The sequence below is a fragment of the Nanorana parkeri genome, unplaced genomic scaffold, assembly GCF_000935625.1.
Source record: "Nanorana parkeri isolate BGI_ZX_2015 unplaced genomic scaffold, ASM93562v1 scaffold956, whole genome shotgun sequence".
Taxonomy (NCBI): domain Eukaryota; kingdom Metazoa; phylum Chordata; class Amphibia; order Anura; family Dicroglossidae; genus Nanorana; species Nanorana parkeri.
Genome location: NW_017307224.1, coordinates 344,897 through 362,793, shown reverse-complemented (window position 1 = coordinate 362,793; position 17,897 = coordinate 344,897). Strand labels below are relative to the sequence as shown.

The window sequence follows — 17,897 nt, the reverse complement described above, 5'->3', positions numbered from 1 at the left end:
GAGTTGTGTGTGTGCAGGGAGCACACGGACACAGACCACCTCGGGTGCGTGCTGGACGCCCACGGAACAGCCAGGGGTAGCTGGGAGCGGCCAGGAAGGTCGGTGACCCTAGGACCTGCGGTACGGACTGCTGGGAGAGCAGAGCGAGTGCCCACGAGGGGAGAGGTCAGGAAGGTCGGTGATCCTAGGACATGCGGTACAGACTGCTAAGAGAGCAGAGTGAGGGCTCACGAGGGGTGAGCAGCGTGAGTGTCTTGAAGCTGAGGAAAGCTACAGAGCCATAACAAGGACAGTCTTATGTTGCTGATGCAAGCTATTTTGTGTTTGCCCTTTAATAAACTGTGTTTTACTTGACTTACCTGGACTACAGTGGAGTGTCCTTGTTACAATATACATTATATTACCAAAAGTATTGGGACGTTTGCCTTTACACGCACATGAACTTTAATGGCATCCCAGTCTTAGTCCGTAGGGTTCAATATTGAGTTGGTCCACTCTTTCCCTCCCTAACAGCTACAACTCTTCTGGGAAGGCGTCCACAAGGTCTAGGAGTGTGTCTATGGGAATGTTTGACCATTCTTCCAGAAGCGCATTTGTGAGGTCAGGTACTGATGTTGGATGAGAAGGCCTGGCTCGCAGCCTACGCTCTAATTCATCCCAAAGGTGTTCTATCAGGTTGAGGTCAGGATTCTGTGCAGACCAGTCAAGTTCTTCCACCCCAAAGTCGCTCATTACTTTTGCACTTTCCCCATTCTTCGCCATGCTATGCTGTCTCCAAACGCAGCCACAACTGTCCCTTATCTACCAAAATGGAGAGGTGCTCCCGAGCAGATACCACATACATTTAATAAACATACATGAGTTCTGCCCCTTCTCTCTAAACACCACCCCTTTGGCCCATTAAGCTCCATTTAGACTTTTTGATTAAGCCTCACCCCTTGTCAGAAGCTTTTTAATGCAAACAGATGCACCATGGCTTTAACCATCAGGAACAGGGTATTAACTGCCCTGTGTGGGCAAATGGCATTTCATACATGTCCCCTCCCCAAATCCACAATCCTCTCTCACTTTGCCTATTTTGTGTTAACCCTCCTGTCCTCTTCCACATGCTCTCCCTAAGGAACACAATTAGTTGCCACTATTCCAGTCCATCCTTTAGAAACAATCATATATTATTTCATCTCCTCTCTCCTCTGTACATGATTATCCAATTCTACTGTCCTCCCGACTGCTCCCTTTCCATGATCAGATTCCACAATCCTTGATCATCTCTTCTGTGTCTTTAATTGTCTGTCTTCTCCCACAACTGTCCAACTGCTTCCAGTGGGTGGAGCCTGATGGGAAATTCAGAGAACTGTGTTCCCCATCAGGTCTGCTCTGCGGCTGATTGGCAGTGGGCGGGTTCCATAGCCAATAGCAGGCTGGCGTTCAGAACGTCACTAGGACAATTAAATGTAAACAAGGGGGATGCTGGCTGACAATATTCCCCAAGATATGGCCATATTTGGGGAATTATAATAGCCAGCATCCCCAGCCCTTTTGTTTACATTCAGCTGCAAGCTGTGGAATCTCCTAGGCTATATGGCGTACAGGGACACATTGGTCTATGTAAGTATGTTATTTGTTTTTTTTAATTTAGCACATAACAGACTTTTAAATACCAAATAAATACAAATAATACATATAAATGTTCACAATAAAGTAAAATACAATTTTAAAGGAGAACTATGAGGTGAGTGCTTTTCACTCACCTCATAGTTCTAGCCGACCTGTGACTGTCACAGGTCGGCTCAGTAGATCGGGAGGTAAGCGAACACATACCAACGTTTGCTCACCTCTCGATCCTGTCACAGCTCTCTGCCATGACAGGGGAGGGGCTAGATTCCCCCCTTCCCGCTCTGATCCGTCAGCGCTGACTGGCGGATCGGACGGGGTGGGGGCGGGTACAGCTGGTTCTGCCTCTAGATAGGCAAAGCCAGCTGTCACTCATGCAGCTGGGCAGATCCAGACATAATTGTCGGGATCCGCTTTAGCTGCGGCGTCTCAGTATACCGCGAGCTGTAGCTCGCGGTATACTGAGCTTAGGGTGACGGGAGGATGCTAGTTTGTGTCCACCTGTTACCCTAAGGACAATTATGGGGAAAAGCATTAACCCCATAGTTCTCCTTTTAGAGCTGAACTATTATAATAAAGATTATTCTTACTACAGACCTCAGTCAGATGTCAGACAGGCAGTTGCTCTTATGCAACAAAAGGCAGGCATCCGGGTTGCTCAGGCACTCAGCTGCCCGGTGCTTGCAAAGCATACCATGCCCACCCCATTCCTCAGGGGCACAGTGTGATTTGTCACTGCATGCTGGGGGTGGGAGGGGCTTCCAGAGGGAGCTGGAGAGCCCAGGCACCCCTCTACTAAACCCTTTGAAGACAAGAGGGGAGTCTAAAGTCATGTTTCCATTGATTAAATAAAACACTGTCACTCGTCACAGTAAAGAGGGCAATGCTGTATAATGCTGTATAATGCGGTATTGTTCTGAGACTTAAAAAAAAAAAGTGAAAATAAAAAAAATCTCCTTTAATCCTCTACATGCTGGCTGAATTGATTGTTATGCTAGCATTCAAGAATGTCATAAGATTACAGCAAACACAAGCAAATTCAGCACCTTCACCTTTTTTTTGGAGGTACACAGTATAAACTTTTGTAGTATTAGAGGATTCCTGATTGGATTGTTTAGGAAGACTCTTCAAGATGACCTGTGCTCAAAGGAAGTGAATTGAACTATGCTGGCCATCGGATTGAGGAACTTAATGAGAGTACAAAAACAGTACTGTGAGGGGGGAGGGTGTGTGCAAAATCTCTGAATTGAAAGTGAATGCTGCAGAAAAACTGCAAACATTTGTTTAGGCATTTCAACTTCTAGGGCCCATTAACATCAAATACCGCGTGTTGTTCATGCCTTTCTGCATGCACATTTACATCTGATATTACATATCTGAGTCTGATATGTGTTTTTCATGCATTTGCAGCTTATTTTTGTTTTCACTACACAGTCTTTATCAAAAATATACTTGTACTGGAACGTCAGCGTTTTCCTGGGTGCTTCTGGACTATGCTAATACAGGATTCCACATCCACCCATCCCTTGGCTGCCATTACGATGCCTAATTACAGTCTGCACTGCTATGTACACCCTACATGTATAACTAGTTAGTGGTATAGGGCAGGACCTTTCATAAGAAGTGGCTACATTTTTATTCCCAGGGTCGCATTTAGGCCTGTTGCGTTTATGTGCAGCTTGCTGTCATCTTCATTTCCCTTTACTACTGCAATGCAAGGCTCTGGTGTGGCCTACACTCATTAGCTAACATTTTGGACTTTTTTTTAAGACACATCTCTTTGCATCTGGTAAAAATGGGCCCATAGGGCTTATTCACACCGCAGTCCTCATGTTCAGTTGGCGTATCTGCATGTGCATTTACATGTGTTTTAATGCATTGCAGTGTGTTATTTGGCATCTGTTTTTTTTTCCTTCACTATAAAAATCCAGAGAAGTCCAACTAGAATTCTTCCTCACTTGTGTTTACATGTGTTATGTTTACACCCATGCCGATGTACGTTTTTCTGAAAGCACTGGAAATGAATGCAGTGCTGTGAACTATGCTGATAAGAAGCCATTTATTTTCTGGGCATGCTTTCATAATACATTTGTACACCAGATGTGTTGGCATCCATTTTTCAATGGATGCCAACGCAAGAGCATCTCAAAATGAATGGGTGTGAATGAGAGCAGTTCACACCGGTACCTTGCAGACTGCTGCCCAGGGCTGTCCCTTAACCGTTTGCTGTCCAGGGCATTTTCTTACTATTTGAACACACATGATAAAATATACATTTTTGGCTAGAAAACAGCTTCAGATCCCCAAACAATGATATATGTTCTGAAAGCAGAAGCCCTGTAGAATAAAAAAATGCTAGTTGTAATTTTTTTATGTTGCAAGGTTCTTGCGCAAATGTTTATCAAACCAGTATTTTTAGGAAAAAAGAAACTAAATTAAAATTTAGTGCACAGAAACATAATATAATACCCAATTGTTTGGTAAAATATAAAAGACGGGGTCATCCCGGGGAAATAGATACCAAACATGCCAAGCCTTAAAATTGTGTTCGCCCGTGAAGCCGCAAAAAAATCGATACCCCAAATTTCCCATAGGGAACATTTTAAACGCTTTTACGCTTTTTTAAAATATTTTACTTTAATTGTTTACCATTTTTAAACACTTTTTCACTTTTTTTTTACACTAACCCTATTGCTATCACATAGGGGGCTAACAATAACCCGATGTAATAGAAGGTAGGGTGTGACAGGTGCTCTTTATGGAGACATCAGGGGTCAGACCTCTGATGTCACCTAGGGACCCCAAAGAAGCCGAGGAAGCAGAGATCTGCTTCTCCAGCTTCATCTCCTGGCTCTAAGAGCCGGAGACTGTAAGAGTGACACCGGAAGTGATGTAATACACATCACTTACTTGTCCAGTGATCGGAGGAGAGATCAGCGGGGAGACCCGCCGAGCCCCTCCCGGGCGCCGCACGGGGAGCACGGTACCCGGGGAAGACAACGGCGGCCGCTGCGGGGGGGGGCACAGTACAAACGATCCGGCACCTGTACCGACGCCGGATCGCTTGTACATTAACAGAAATCGCCTGCTGTTAAAAGTGGTACCAAGAACACGTATTGAGGCAGCATGACACAGCTTTTTTAACCTAACATAGTGAGGCAAGAGTTGTCACAACCTCTACTCTTTGTTAGAGGCATGAGCTCTGTGGATGGTTTGGAGCCATTGGTCCAACCTGTCCAATCAAAAAAGAAAAAAAAACCCACTGAGGCCATCGATCTCGATGCCTCAGCAGTGACGAGCAAATGAGGCTCCTCCCTCCACACTAGCCACGGCTTCGTCGGGATAGGGGTGGGGTTTTGTCTGGATATGGGCGGGGTTTTCTTGCATACTAGGGGTGGAGCTGGGCATGCCTCACCAAGAAGCGAACAAACCGCACGTCACTGTCTGCTGCACAATGGTGGCAGTGTATCTGCCATCTCCTTTCCAGCCAGCACATCTAAGGTTGCTAAGAGCTGGGTGGAGAGATGTGTAAGGGCCATTCACCTCTTCCCACTCAGCTCTTAGCAACCTGCAAAGCTTTGGCCGGTATCCTGCCAACCAGTGATGTCACTGGGGGGAGATACAGAGCCTGCAGAGGGCACCTTCAGTCTACTGTCTGGTGATGCTGTCTCCTCTACCCACCTCGCGCTGCTCACATTGCATGAACCGCATGCCTCTAAAAAGATAGCAGGTTCTACTTTTTTTTCAGTGCAAGGCACTGCAACACAGCACGGGTTTAACGTGCGTCAATGCAATGGACATCAACGCAAGGCAGCACCAATAACTTATATAGCTTAGTGTGAAAGTTAACAAAAACATCAACATAATGTAACACAACGCATGTTAACGTACTATGCCAACGCAAATGAACGCACTTGCCAATGCACACATTTTGGTGTGAATACACCCTTAAAAAACACACCTGAAGGTATCCAGTGTGAATGACCCCATAATGGGCTATTGATTTCCATCTTGTTACTTTTGTCTGGAGTTGTGCTTTAGGGCAGTGCCCAGGAATCATTGCAGTACAAATCTTCCTTCTCCTACCCAATCCGATACAAAGTGCAGGGTGATGCAGAAGCTGAATCTATGAATACATACTGAACACAAGAAAGGAGCTGAATGAATTGTAAGATCATATCTCTGGATCAGCCTGGCACTGCGGCGCTGGGTGAAGTTGGCCCCCTCTGCCTTGGCTGTCACCGCTGAAATAATCAATGGGGAAACGACAGAGACTGAATCACGGATCCAAGCAGCACAAAAGCAGACCAGAATTAGAGGAAATGGCAGATGATGTAGAAGTGGCTGAGTATAATAGAAGAGGATTCTATAGAGAGAAGAGATGAGTCAGCGGAAAGAGTTAAAGGGCAGGTAAGTGACACGGATCCAGGTTACCTATGCGCAGCACTCAGCAGTCTGCCCGCCCACTCCTAGACATTGAAGAAGAGGAAAGAGATAGAACACAGCTCAGTCCGAGAGAGGAGGAGGACAGACAGAGCTGTGCAAGAGCTGAACGCTCATACAACCCACACTGAGAGCTGACACATCACATCCATTCATCATGTATGCCAATGGAAAGGTGGCACTGGTCACTGGAGCTGCCCAGGGAATTGGAAGAGCTATGGTGGAGGAACTTCTACACAAGGGAGCTAATGTAAGTTTACCAGTTTACCTACATGCTGCTTCTGCTGTCACTGTACTGCACTAGTGCTGATGGACTGTGGCAGCTGCAGTCTGTAAAACTTCACTGGCATAGCAATTCATTTTTGTGTTTTATCCTCTGATTTGGTAATGAAAATGATTGAAACCAGCTGATTCAAGTCTTATCAATTTACAAAGTTATGACAACTGCTGCTTTACTAATGCCTTGCTATTAAAGCTCCCTTCAAAAAACATGCTGGGGCTTTTAGTTCCAGTAAAGCTGGCTGCTATATTCATCTGTGCACACATTTCAGACAGCACAGGTTGTTGTTTTTTTACACAGAAGCACAGATTTTAAAGAGCAGTAGTTTTAAGAATTTTTTAAATATTTTAGTTATATTGCATTAATTAAAATTGTATATCTCCTGAATTGCAAATAAATTATACTTGTATGTTAGCTACATTGCATTGCTAGACCCTGACCCCAAAGGCACATGCCCTAGATCTTCTACTGAGGGTCACATTTCAGCTATGAAGATGATGCATTCTATGCATTATAAAGTCTGGGAACATTATATGAAGTGTCTATTTTTCAATTCATTTACTATTGTTATTGTTTGTGTGACAATATCGTTTTTAAAACCAATTCATTTTTGTACAGTTACAAAGATTTTTTTAGTCCTAGATCTGATCCAAGGTGGTCATCATGTTATCCTACCATCCCCTCAACATTTTAATGTGTGCCACGGGTACTCCTGGACTATTAGGACCCTAGAAACCCCTCTAGTGCAAATATTAGAACTCCCCCCCCCCATACTGTAAGATTACTACAGTGGAACTTGTATAGACCCTCAAGGAGGAACATCACCCCTAGGTAATGTTTTTATTTTAAAGCAGAACTCTGGGCACAATTTTTTTAACTCTTGCAGTGGGGCTACCCCCGCACTGCAAGGGTTAACTGCTCATTTTTGTCTAGGTAAAAAAAAAAGTTATACTCACCTGATCCTCAGAGATGTCAGGCTCTTAGACTGGTCTCTTCCACCTTGCTCCCCCTCCGCTGCAGCGGTCTAAGGTTCCTGAATCATCACATTCAATACACAGTGTGTAGAGGACGCCAAGGGACATACCATTTCTGCAGTGGATGAGGAGACAGGCTGTGTAAAGAGCGCTGTCACAGCCGGGGTAGACCCATTGCAAGGCTTAATAAAATTTGTGCCCGAAGTTCTGCTTTAAACCCCTGTTACCTTTTTTGCTAGAATATCCTCAATGAACATACTTGCATACCCAGCTAATCCAGTGTTGTCCTGCTGTAATACGCCTCTCTGCTGCTGTACACCAGAGCCCTTGCCGCTGTCTTCCTTTTCTACATCATCGGGGGGCGGCTGTCTCTCCTGGTTTGTGCAGCCGGCCCATTGATGATGCAGTGCATGTGCATCTGCAGTAGATTGCCCCACAGCCTCTTGGGATGCGTGGCATGAGTATCTCAGGAGGTGTGGACAGCTGGGGGCTATGTCATTTTTGCCTAGGTGAGAGAGGTGGAAGCGCAGGCTGATAAGCAAAATGTAAACAAATTAAAAAAATAAAATAAATATATATATATATATAATTATTTGATCCCCTGCAGATTTTGTAAGTTTGCCTGATTTACGACCCATCTTCATTGTTCTGGCTGAGGGAAGGAGGTTCTCATCCAATATTTTGCAATACGTGGCCCCGCCCCTTGGCCCCATAATGCGGCAAAGTCGGCCTGTACCTTTAGCAGAGAAACAGCCCCAAAGCATAATGTTTCCACCTCCGTGCTTGACTGTAGGGATGGAAGAGGGAGCAAACACTTGCAGTCACTTCCTTCATAAAGCGTATTTAACCCCAAAAACAAAAATTCGATATATATTACAGCTTACCAGTCTTTAGATCTAGAGGCTGCATTCATTTTCGTTTTTCATTTTTGTTTCCTTTATTTTTACCTGGTAATCTTGTAAATTTATGTCTCTGAATGGCTACACTCAGTCCCCCACTGTATCTATAGAAGGAGCCATGTTTAAACTTCAGACATGTCTTCCTTCTTCATCTCTGTTACATTGGAGGAGGGAAGATAAGTTATTTACAGAAGGAAGATAACATTGTTTGTGCTTTCAGTTCAGCTCAGTGGAAGTGACAAGGCAGACATCCCAGCTCTCCCGGACGTTCCGGGAGTCTCCCGCTATTAGATAGCAGAAGCATTTTCTCCCGGAAAGTTTTACTCTGCTTATCTAGCAGAGTAAACCTTTCCCTGCTATCTGTTTTTTTTTTTTCTTATTTTTTCTAACGCTGGGGCCGCAGTCAGTCAGAGAAAAAAAAAAAACCACACCATAGGAATGAATAGCTAGATTGCTATTGGCTATTTTACTTTGCAATAGCCAATAGCAGACTAGCTATTCCACCCGCCCACTGCTGCTGTCAATCAGCAAAGGTGGACCTGAAGTTCTACATCAGGTCCTCTTCTAGCGATTGACAGCAGCAGCGGGCGGGTGCAATAGCCAGCTTGCTATTGGATGCTACAAATTGAACTAGCCAATAGCAATCTAGCTTTTCATTTCTGTTTTTCTTTTTTTTAGGCCTGGTTCACACCTGAACGTTTTGTAGCGCTTTCAACGCTCGACGAACGCTCTACAAAACGCTCAAACATCTAAATCCCATTGTATTCAATGGGTCTGGTTCACACCTTGCCGTATTTCCGCCCGTCTGAATGCGATACAAAACGGCCTACGCCCAAAGAAGTACACGTACTTCTTTGGGGCGTTTTGGTCTCGCGTTTCCATTGGGATACAGCCAAGTAGCTGTATCCAAATGGAAGATATATATTGAATATACGCGACAAACGCGCATATTCAATACGCCTAGGTGTGAACCCAGCCTTACTCTGACGGCAGCAGCTGTCAAAATATAAAAAAACCACAGCAGATAGCAAAGAAGCTATTGCTTCTCATGTACCTTTCAGGGCACCTCCCTGAAATTGCTTTTTTCAGGTTGGGATCCCTGACAAGGACACTGTATTTCTGGCATTGACACGCTCAACAGGTATAGTCTGTTTTTGTTGAAAATATCCTTAGCCTAAAAATGAGAATGAATACAGCCACTACATCTACGGACTGGTAAGCTGCCATAGATGACATTTGACAACAACCTCTGAGATAAGATATCAAGTAGGCAGGAACCAACAATGTTTTTTTGCTGTGTCAGCTGATTCATAGACTGGCATTGTGAGGAGGAGCAGTAAGGCACAACCACTTCATAGCACTACAAAGCAGAAAGCAGAGCAGACATGTGTAAATAATGCTGCCTCTATATATGCTTCCAAGGGCAACAGTGAAAGTGATGGTGTATACATGCAGCATATGAAAATCCTTTCTAAACCTTGCTAAACTCATTGTATAAACTTTATACTGGGTCTCTCCTTATCACAATATATATTTATACAAATATACCACTATATATGTTATAGACCATAGATGCAGCCTGTCCAGAGCCTCTGCAATCATAACATTATACATAACATTATATTGTTTATTCATATTTCCGCTTTGTGCTTTCATTTTCCCCACACACACACTAGCACCCACAAGTATTTTTAACTTGGTATTAAGAAATTCAACAAACATATTTATAAATAATTACACCCTACCCTGATGTGTCTAATATGAACAAAGAGACTTCTAATAGATGTTCCTCCCTAGATGACACAGTCAAAGCAAACGCAAAGCAAAATCAAGCCACTGACGTGTTTGTATAATTGTGGTGTATCTACAGTATTTCATTTTGGATTCAATAGGTAAGGATTCAAATCCCTGTAAAGTTGTTATTGCTGTATTCATTTTCCCTAGGTAGATTTTCACAATTCTCATTATTTGTGCTGGTGACCATTGTTATCCAGAGAGAAAGTTCTGGGAAATTCTAAATTTTAGAGCTGTCAGGAGTTGAGAAAATCCTCCAATGGGGACACCACTATGAGGGTTACTCACAAAGTTGCCGAGTGACTACCGTAACTGAGCCGAAGTGAACAGAGATGAAAAAAACAATTGGGCGGAGCTAGCAGTGACAGCTAGCTCCACCGAACTATTTCCTATTTGCCAGGACCTGCTAGAGTCTTCTAGCAGGTCCCGCCCAATGAATAACAACTGGGCGGAGCTGGCCATGACGTCACTGCCGGCTCCGCCCAGTTGTCATTGTTTAACAACAGTTCAGCATCCCCAGGTAACCTGGGGACGCTGATCTGTCATTGCAACTGGGCGGAGCAAGCCATGCTCCGACCCAGCTGCCATCTGCGAGGCGTTCGGGTGTCGGCTGAGCCGCTCGGCTGCCTTCGGGAGCTGTACAGGCTATAGTGCAGGGGTCAAAATTTCAAGTCCTGAGCTACTAGCCAGGCCTCAAGAGTTACTCGCCACCAGTTGCCTAATTGTGATGGTTAGATGAGTCAGGGTAACTCCAAAACTGCAGCTCTTGTAAGATGTTCCCAGTCTGCAGTGGTCAGGACCTACGAAAAGTGGTCCAAGCAAGGAAAACCAGTGAACATTAGATTGTAAGCCCCCCTTACTATCTTGTCTTAAATTGTGTTGTAATTGTAATGTTTTTACTTATATTGTAAAGCGCTGTGCAAAACTGTTGAAACTATATAAATCCTGAATAATAATAATAATAATAATAACAACATGTGACAGGGTCATGGGCGGCCAAGGCTCATTGATGCATAAGGGGACTGAAGGCTGGCCGTGTAGTCAGATCCAACAGAAGAGCTACTGTAGCTCAAATTGCTAAAAACAAAATTAGTGTTGGTTCCAATAGAAAGGTTTGAACACAAGGTGAATCACAGTTTTTGCTTATGGGGATGTATAGCTGCAGACTGGTCAGGGTGCCCATGCTGACCCTTGTCCACCGCCAAAAGTGCCTACAATGGGAATGTGAGCATCAGAACTAGACCACAGAGCAATAGAAGAAGGTGGCCTGGTCTGATATATAACACTTTCTTTTACATCATGTGGATGGCCGGGTGCGTGTGTGTCGCTTACCTGGGGAAGAGATGGCATCAGGAAGCCGACAGAGGCAGTGGGATGGTTTGGGCAATGTTCTGCTGGGAAACCTCTAGTCCTTCCATTTATGTGGATGTTACTTTGACATGTAACACCTACCTAAACATTGTTGCTGACCAAGTACACCCCTTCATGGAAACTCTATTCCCTGATAGCATCGGCCTCTTTCAGCAGGTTAATGCGCACTGCCACACTGCAAGAATGGTTTGAGGAACACAGCATTGAGTACAAGGTGTTGACTTGGCCTCCAAATTTTCCAACTCTCAATCCAATTGAGCATCTGTGGGATGTACTGCAAAAACAAGTCCAATCCATGGAGGCCCCACCTCCCAACTTAAAGGACTTAAAGGATCTGCTACTGATGCATAGCTTCAGAGGTCTAGTGGGGTCAGGGCTGTTTTGGCAGCAAAAGAGGACCTACTCAATATTAGGCGGACATTCATAATGTTATGGCTGATCGGTGTATATGCAGGACAGCAGGGCGTCAAAGTTCAATGAAGAATGTATATATTGCTATATATTTGGGTAGAGAACAGCAGGCAGCAATATGTAAAGCTAACCATATGGTTAGACAAGATAAAGATAAACATTTTCGACTGAGCAGGCCGTAAGAGATAGTCACTTGGTTCCCCCATCTATGCTAAACATTGTGGATGGGCATATCTTGCCTGCCAGCTGGCAGCAGGCTCGGCACTTGTTAGAATACATGAATAGTGACTGGCTGCAGTCACTGTTCAGCCTACTTTTTTTTCACCTGGATCCTTTTATTCTGCAGTAGAAGTTAGGCAGTTACTAACTGGGTGAAAAAAGAGAAGGGTCTGTCACACAGACAACATTCAGTAATTTGGCTGTTTATGGACACCCTAAGCTCAAATCCAAAGATTTTTAATGAGATCCAAATGAATATGCAAACTTGTAAGTTCATTTGCAGGAATGTACTAGAACCCAAGCATTATGTTCCCAATAAGGGGAAGTAAAACTGGCAACACTCCCTGCCAGAGTGAACATAAAGGATGACTAAACATAAGAACAAAAATGCAATATATTACAGCTTGCCAGCCCTTAGATGTGGTGACTTAGGTATGTGTTTCAGACTAAGCACATTTTGAGGAAGCACAAAAACACCTGTTAATCTTGCCAGAAATGCAGCACCCTTCTCATCCTGTGAGCTGACCCTGAAGAATAAAACAATCTTATCCTTCTTCTGTACATTGCTAATATCCTCATCCCCCATGTAATGGAGATAACCTAAGGCAGACATGTTTGAAGTCCAGCCTGGTTGGCAACCTTGGCTCTCTCCATAGAGACAGTGGAGGAGTGAACGTAGCCACCCAGGGACAGTAAGTGTGTTGTTCACACGACTACCAGATGAAAAAGCCTGAAAGAGAAAGAAAACGAATACAGCCCACTCATCTAAGGAGTGATAAGCTGCAATCTGGTAATTGTTTGGTTTTAGAAAGCTGCCAGGATGTAGTCAGTCTGATTCTGATTGATTGTTCATCTTTCTGAAGTTTCTCATAAGCTATGGTGATTACTTCTTCTTGCTAGTGGGGAGTGTCCCTGGCAATAGTGTGGGAGGATACACAAATCAGAGTTAAGAATGTCTATACTTCCTTGGCCAACCACTAGGAAGTTTGTTACCGGTGGTGCAGGCTGGGAGAGGGATAAATATTCAGCATTGACCTTGGGAAGTCAGGGGGGAGGGATGCTGTGGATTGTCTGATCCTCCTTGGACTGCTCCCTGAGGAGGGTGACCATGTGTATGGACTGAGGCCTGTGACTAAGGCCTAGTGATTGAACGCTGGGGATGGAGATACCATGAAGGAAATTTAGTCTGCATAAGGAGCCTGAGAAGCCTGGTCCTTAAATGAAGTTTGGTGATTTCTGGTAACTGTAACATCTAGCAACTTACAGCCAGGAGCCAAATTTACAGACTGCCAAGTTGGTCTACAGGATCTTTATCTGTGAAGGCTGCAAGTACTTTGAACTCTAATTTGAAGTGCGCAAAATCATGGGTGTCCTGTGCCCTAACCCTCTATCCTGAAGTTCTTCAATAAAGTTTCTGCAAGCAAAAGATCACCATAGTGGAAGTCAGTTTATCAGTCACCAATGGTGGGTCGGTAAGTGCAACAGAATTGTGTAACCTAGATAGGCTAAAAGGGCCCAATGCAAGAATGGCTCCTTTGGAAGTAAACGCTACCTTTTGATTTCAAAGGTTTTACAACATGCATCCAGTTATAAAGTTATTGAGTTCATGTATAGAGTTCAGAATCAACAATATAATGATCGTTTCACTGATTTTATTGAACAAACAATGAACTGATTCTGCAATGCCACTGGATGGAGCGAAAATATTATGTTAAATTACTGGTTATAGTCTGCACAAGTTAGCATATTATTTAGTGCTTTTGTCTTTTTTAAAATATAACGCTAATAAGGAAGTAGGTAGGTACAACACTTTCTAATATATTAGATTTTTTTTTCCACTGGATTGTGAGCTCCTTTTAGGGTTTAGGGACTAATTTGAACTATGAACTCTGCCCAATGTAATATGCCAGCCTTCAAAAAGATGCTAAAAATAAATAATTGGAACAAGCAAATATTTTAAGTGTAAATATACAGTTATACATTGTTCTATTATTGTTGTGCTTTATTGAACTCCAATGACCTTTGCAACGTGTTATTAAATAAATGACAAAAGATTTGATGTTGCTTTAAGGGAGGTATGGAAATTCCATACTACTTTAAAGATTAGCTTAATGAGAAACGTACCATGAAGAACCACAGAGAAAATCTGTCATTACAAGATCTCTCAGCTTAAAGCGATAATTATTTCACAATCCACATATAATTGACTTACACCTTGCTAAACTACTGAAGTGGTAATAGACAACTAGCTGAAGGAACTATTCAGCTTCTTTTGTTGTGACCTTACCTGTAACTAGCAGAAAATAATGTAAAGACACAAACCAAAAGATGTAAAACAAATATAGTTCATTTGATCTGCACTCTAATTTTAGCCAACAAAGGGGGAAGTGTTCTACCAATATTGTGCCCACTAAGGTGCACTGCAGAGAAGAAGTTCGCTCATCACAGACAGGCTCCTTTTATGCAAGGTGTGTGTTAGTTCTTTTGACTGGTGTCAGTTGGTTTAAAACAAAAATAGTTTAGACCTTAGCAGAGTGTTCAAGATATGGAGAGAGATCTGCCAATATCCAAATAAACATTTCTTCAGTCACATCAAATGGTTTATTATTGGACATACATAGGCCAATTCAGGCTATCACATCCGATAAATGTCTTGTGTATAGTTTACTGTCAACATTCAAGGTTTTTAACTGCTCAGATACCAAACTTGCAGGATGAGAAGTAATGTTGATGGACAAATCATCAGGAGTATATGGCTGTCACATTTGTACCTCTGATGTCTCCCAATTCACATAGGCATTCACCACTGTCTGGGACACCCAAAACAATACGATTTCACCATCATGGCTAAATGTGTTGCAAATTAGGCTGTTGGATGGACCTTGGTCTTTATTCAACCTTGCATACTATCTTACTATCTAACACAGAGATTAAAACTTATCTAAGTTTTGTGCAGGTTAATTGATAAAGCCTTTGGCCAATATTCTACTGAATGACTACTGAAACAAAAAATAAAGGAATAAAAATAAGGAATTCACTTAGCTTGTGTGAACATGAGTTACATATGTAGTTATCTGGAAATTCATCGTTGAGGAGCCCCAGGCAGGGGACAGTGTGCGTCGGGCGTGTCTTTTGATCAAGGCGGCTAGGTTGCGTAAAGTCCCCATGATTGTCAGGGAACCAGGGGTGTCACCTCTCCTCGGGGCCGCAAAGTTCGGTACAGGGCACGGGGGGGCTCCTTCAGCCTAGCAGAACTCCTGACGCCAGGGTTGCAGGTGCGCATGCGTAAGATTCACGCCGTGCGTGTGTGCACAGGGGCTTTGATTCCCCTGGCTATGAAACCTGGTTAGAGCCATGGCTTGTTGCTGAGTTATTCCACCTCTATGGTGTGATCGCTTAGCCCCTTTGTTTTTTCCTGCTACCTTTTCCTGAACCCTCATCCGAACTTCCTGGTTACCGACCCCTCGGCCTGTCTACCGCTTCTGAACCTTAGCTGCCTGCCTTGACCCGGACTGGACTACCCCTTTGGATTTGCCCCCTTGTACCTCGCTCTTGGATCTTCCGGTCCGGTTCCTGCCATTGGGTTCCTACCCCCGCTGCGAGTCCACGGCACCGCCGACAATGATGCTCCTCTCGCTTGACATTAAGAAAACATTCTACTCCCTGTCTTGGTCTTAACTTTTTTCTGTGCTCTGACACTGGAGTTCTGAACCCATGTTTTGTAATTGGATTCAAGCTCTTTACTCTCCCCCCCACAACAATGATTAAATATGCAGGTTATAAGTCATCTTCATTCAAGATACATCACGGCATGAGACAAGGATGTCCGCTGTCACCAACTCTTATTCGCCCTTGCCATATAAACTCTGACAACTCATTCAGGAACATCCTGACATCACAGGGCTTACATTAGCAGGTCATCACCATAAATTGAGTTTATTTGTGGATTAAATGTGGCCTTTTTCTTTCCAATTTTATGGTGTCCATACTGAAACTCATTTCAACTATTTATCACTTTGGTAGTGTTTCAGGTTTGTGGGTCAACCTAACCCTTATTGTAGTGACGTTTCAGGGCTCTTTCCCATTCTCCTCAGCACTTGCAATACTTGGGGTTATGGCTTTCTAATTCCTATGATTCATTACATGATGCTAATTACCCAGCCCTATTCTCTCAACTCTCTAACCTTCTATGCACCTGGGATAATTTTTATCTGCCCTGGCTCGGGAAAATTGCTACCACCAAAATGACACTTACCAAATTTGCTTTATTTATTGTGTTCTCCCAGTCCAGATTCCCGCATATAGATTCTGAATTCTGCAGTGTCAAGTTTTTCATTTTATCTGGATTCAGTCAGTCCCGTGTCCCCAGGCAGATGCTTTATCACAACAGGATGCAGGTAGGTTTGGAAATCCACCACATTCACAAATATTTTATCGCCATCCAAATGGCTACCTTAAGCATCAGGCCATCCAGCACATGCCACTGTGGATCTTCCTCAAGGCACTGGATTGTGACTCCTTAGCCGTAGAAAACCTATTGTTGTTGCTGCCGAAAGATAGGTCGGCTTTGAACAACGCCATCACTCTGCATTCCCTTAAGGTATGGGATGGTCAAAATTGCTCAGGTGGTCTGATGTCTTCACAAAACCCTTTACTCGCTTTCCTTAAGAATCCTTTATTCCCGCAGGGAATGGAATCGGCGAACTTGTTTCGGCATTGGGTTGCAACTGGCACCTGAAGTTTACAAGCTCCTGGCCTCTGAATTTTTATGCTACCTCCAAGTCAATCATTTCCTTATCATTGTTGTCCAACTCTCTTTCGTTTGCTGAGGTGAAAGTGAAGTTACACTGGATATTTGTAAATGAGACACTTACTGCACACTTACAAGATCGTGTCCTGACATTTAAGAAAATTTGGATTCCCCGGATTAGCCATTTTCAAGCATCAACCTTTGACAGGTGACTCAATGACCTTTAAACACTACAGTATATGTCCTGCCATGCAGTCACAGTGATGATGTTGATATCTTATGTAGCTGGCGGTCCAGAGGGTGACCCTCCCCCTTCTTGTTCGCTCTTGACCTTTTTTTTTCTACACCTTTTGCTTCTCTCCTGCTTTCTCTCTTGTTTCACTGCCACTAGTGTGATGGAGTGCTATTTGATTTTTCCACGTTTTTATGTTGATCTTGATACTTCAAGAAATGCTGTTGCAGATTACATTGCACCAGAGAGTGAATGAAATGTCATCAATGATTATATCTTTCTTTTGTTGTGTGCTAACTGCATTGTTTTGGACCTCACTATAGAGATACATACTAGATTTACTTTTGCAATTCTACCAATTTGTGCCTGTTCTGCTTCTGATTTTGTTTTGACTTTTGTAGTTCTTTTCTTTAGTTGAAAATACTCTAATAAAAATGTATTGCAAAAATATTTAGATCTAGTGCATCCATTATGTGGTTTAACATGTGGTAGTTTCATTATTAGTGTTCAAACATTGCATTAGGCAATTCAAAAAAGGTAACCTTACATTGAATATCAATTAAAATACCGCATGCTGAATGTTAGCACTCATTACTGTTAAAATTATTTAACAATCACTGCACAAGAGATCACTTCTTAAAGGTGATCCTGTCCAGGTTTAAAAAAAAAAATTCTAAAGCCTGTAATAAAAGGGTAAGTATACTCATGTTGAATGCCTGTGTCATGTGCGTGTTGTGGTTCCTTCCTCTGACTCCTATGTCTCTACATGACATAGCAGTGACATAGGGATCAGAGGACGGATGCACAGCATGCAGCAGGGGAATTCCTGAACTTGTGGAATGGTTAAGAATCTTACAAATTTACCTTTATGATGAGAAAATATTTTTTTATTTAACTATAATGTATAATA

The 17,897-nt window shown here is 43.2% G+C and overlaps 1 protein-coding gene across 2 annotated transcripts in view; it reads left to right on the top strand.

The window, feature by feature from the left end:
- The first annotated feature begins 6,190 nt into the window (after window positions 1-6,190).
- Window positions 6,191-17,897, top strand: part of HPGD (hydroxyprostaglandin dehydrogenase 15-(NAD)) — a 59,133-nt gene continuing 47,426 nt past the window's right edge. For both annotated transcript variants that reach the window (XM_018566519.1, XM_018566518.1), the window contains exon 1: window positions 6,191-6,307. In XM_018566519.1, coding sequence (XP_018422021.1) covers window positions 6,215-6,307 — 93 coding nt within the window. In that variant the 5' untranslated portion in view covers window positions 6,191-6,214. The remainder of the gene's footprint in view (window positions 6,308-17,897) is intronic.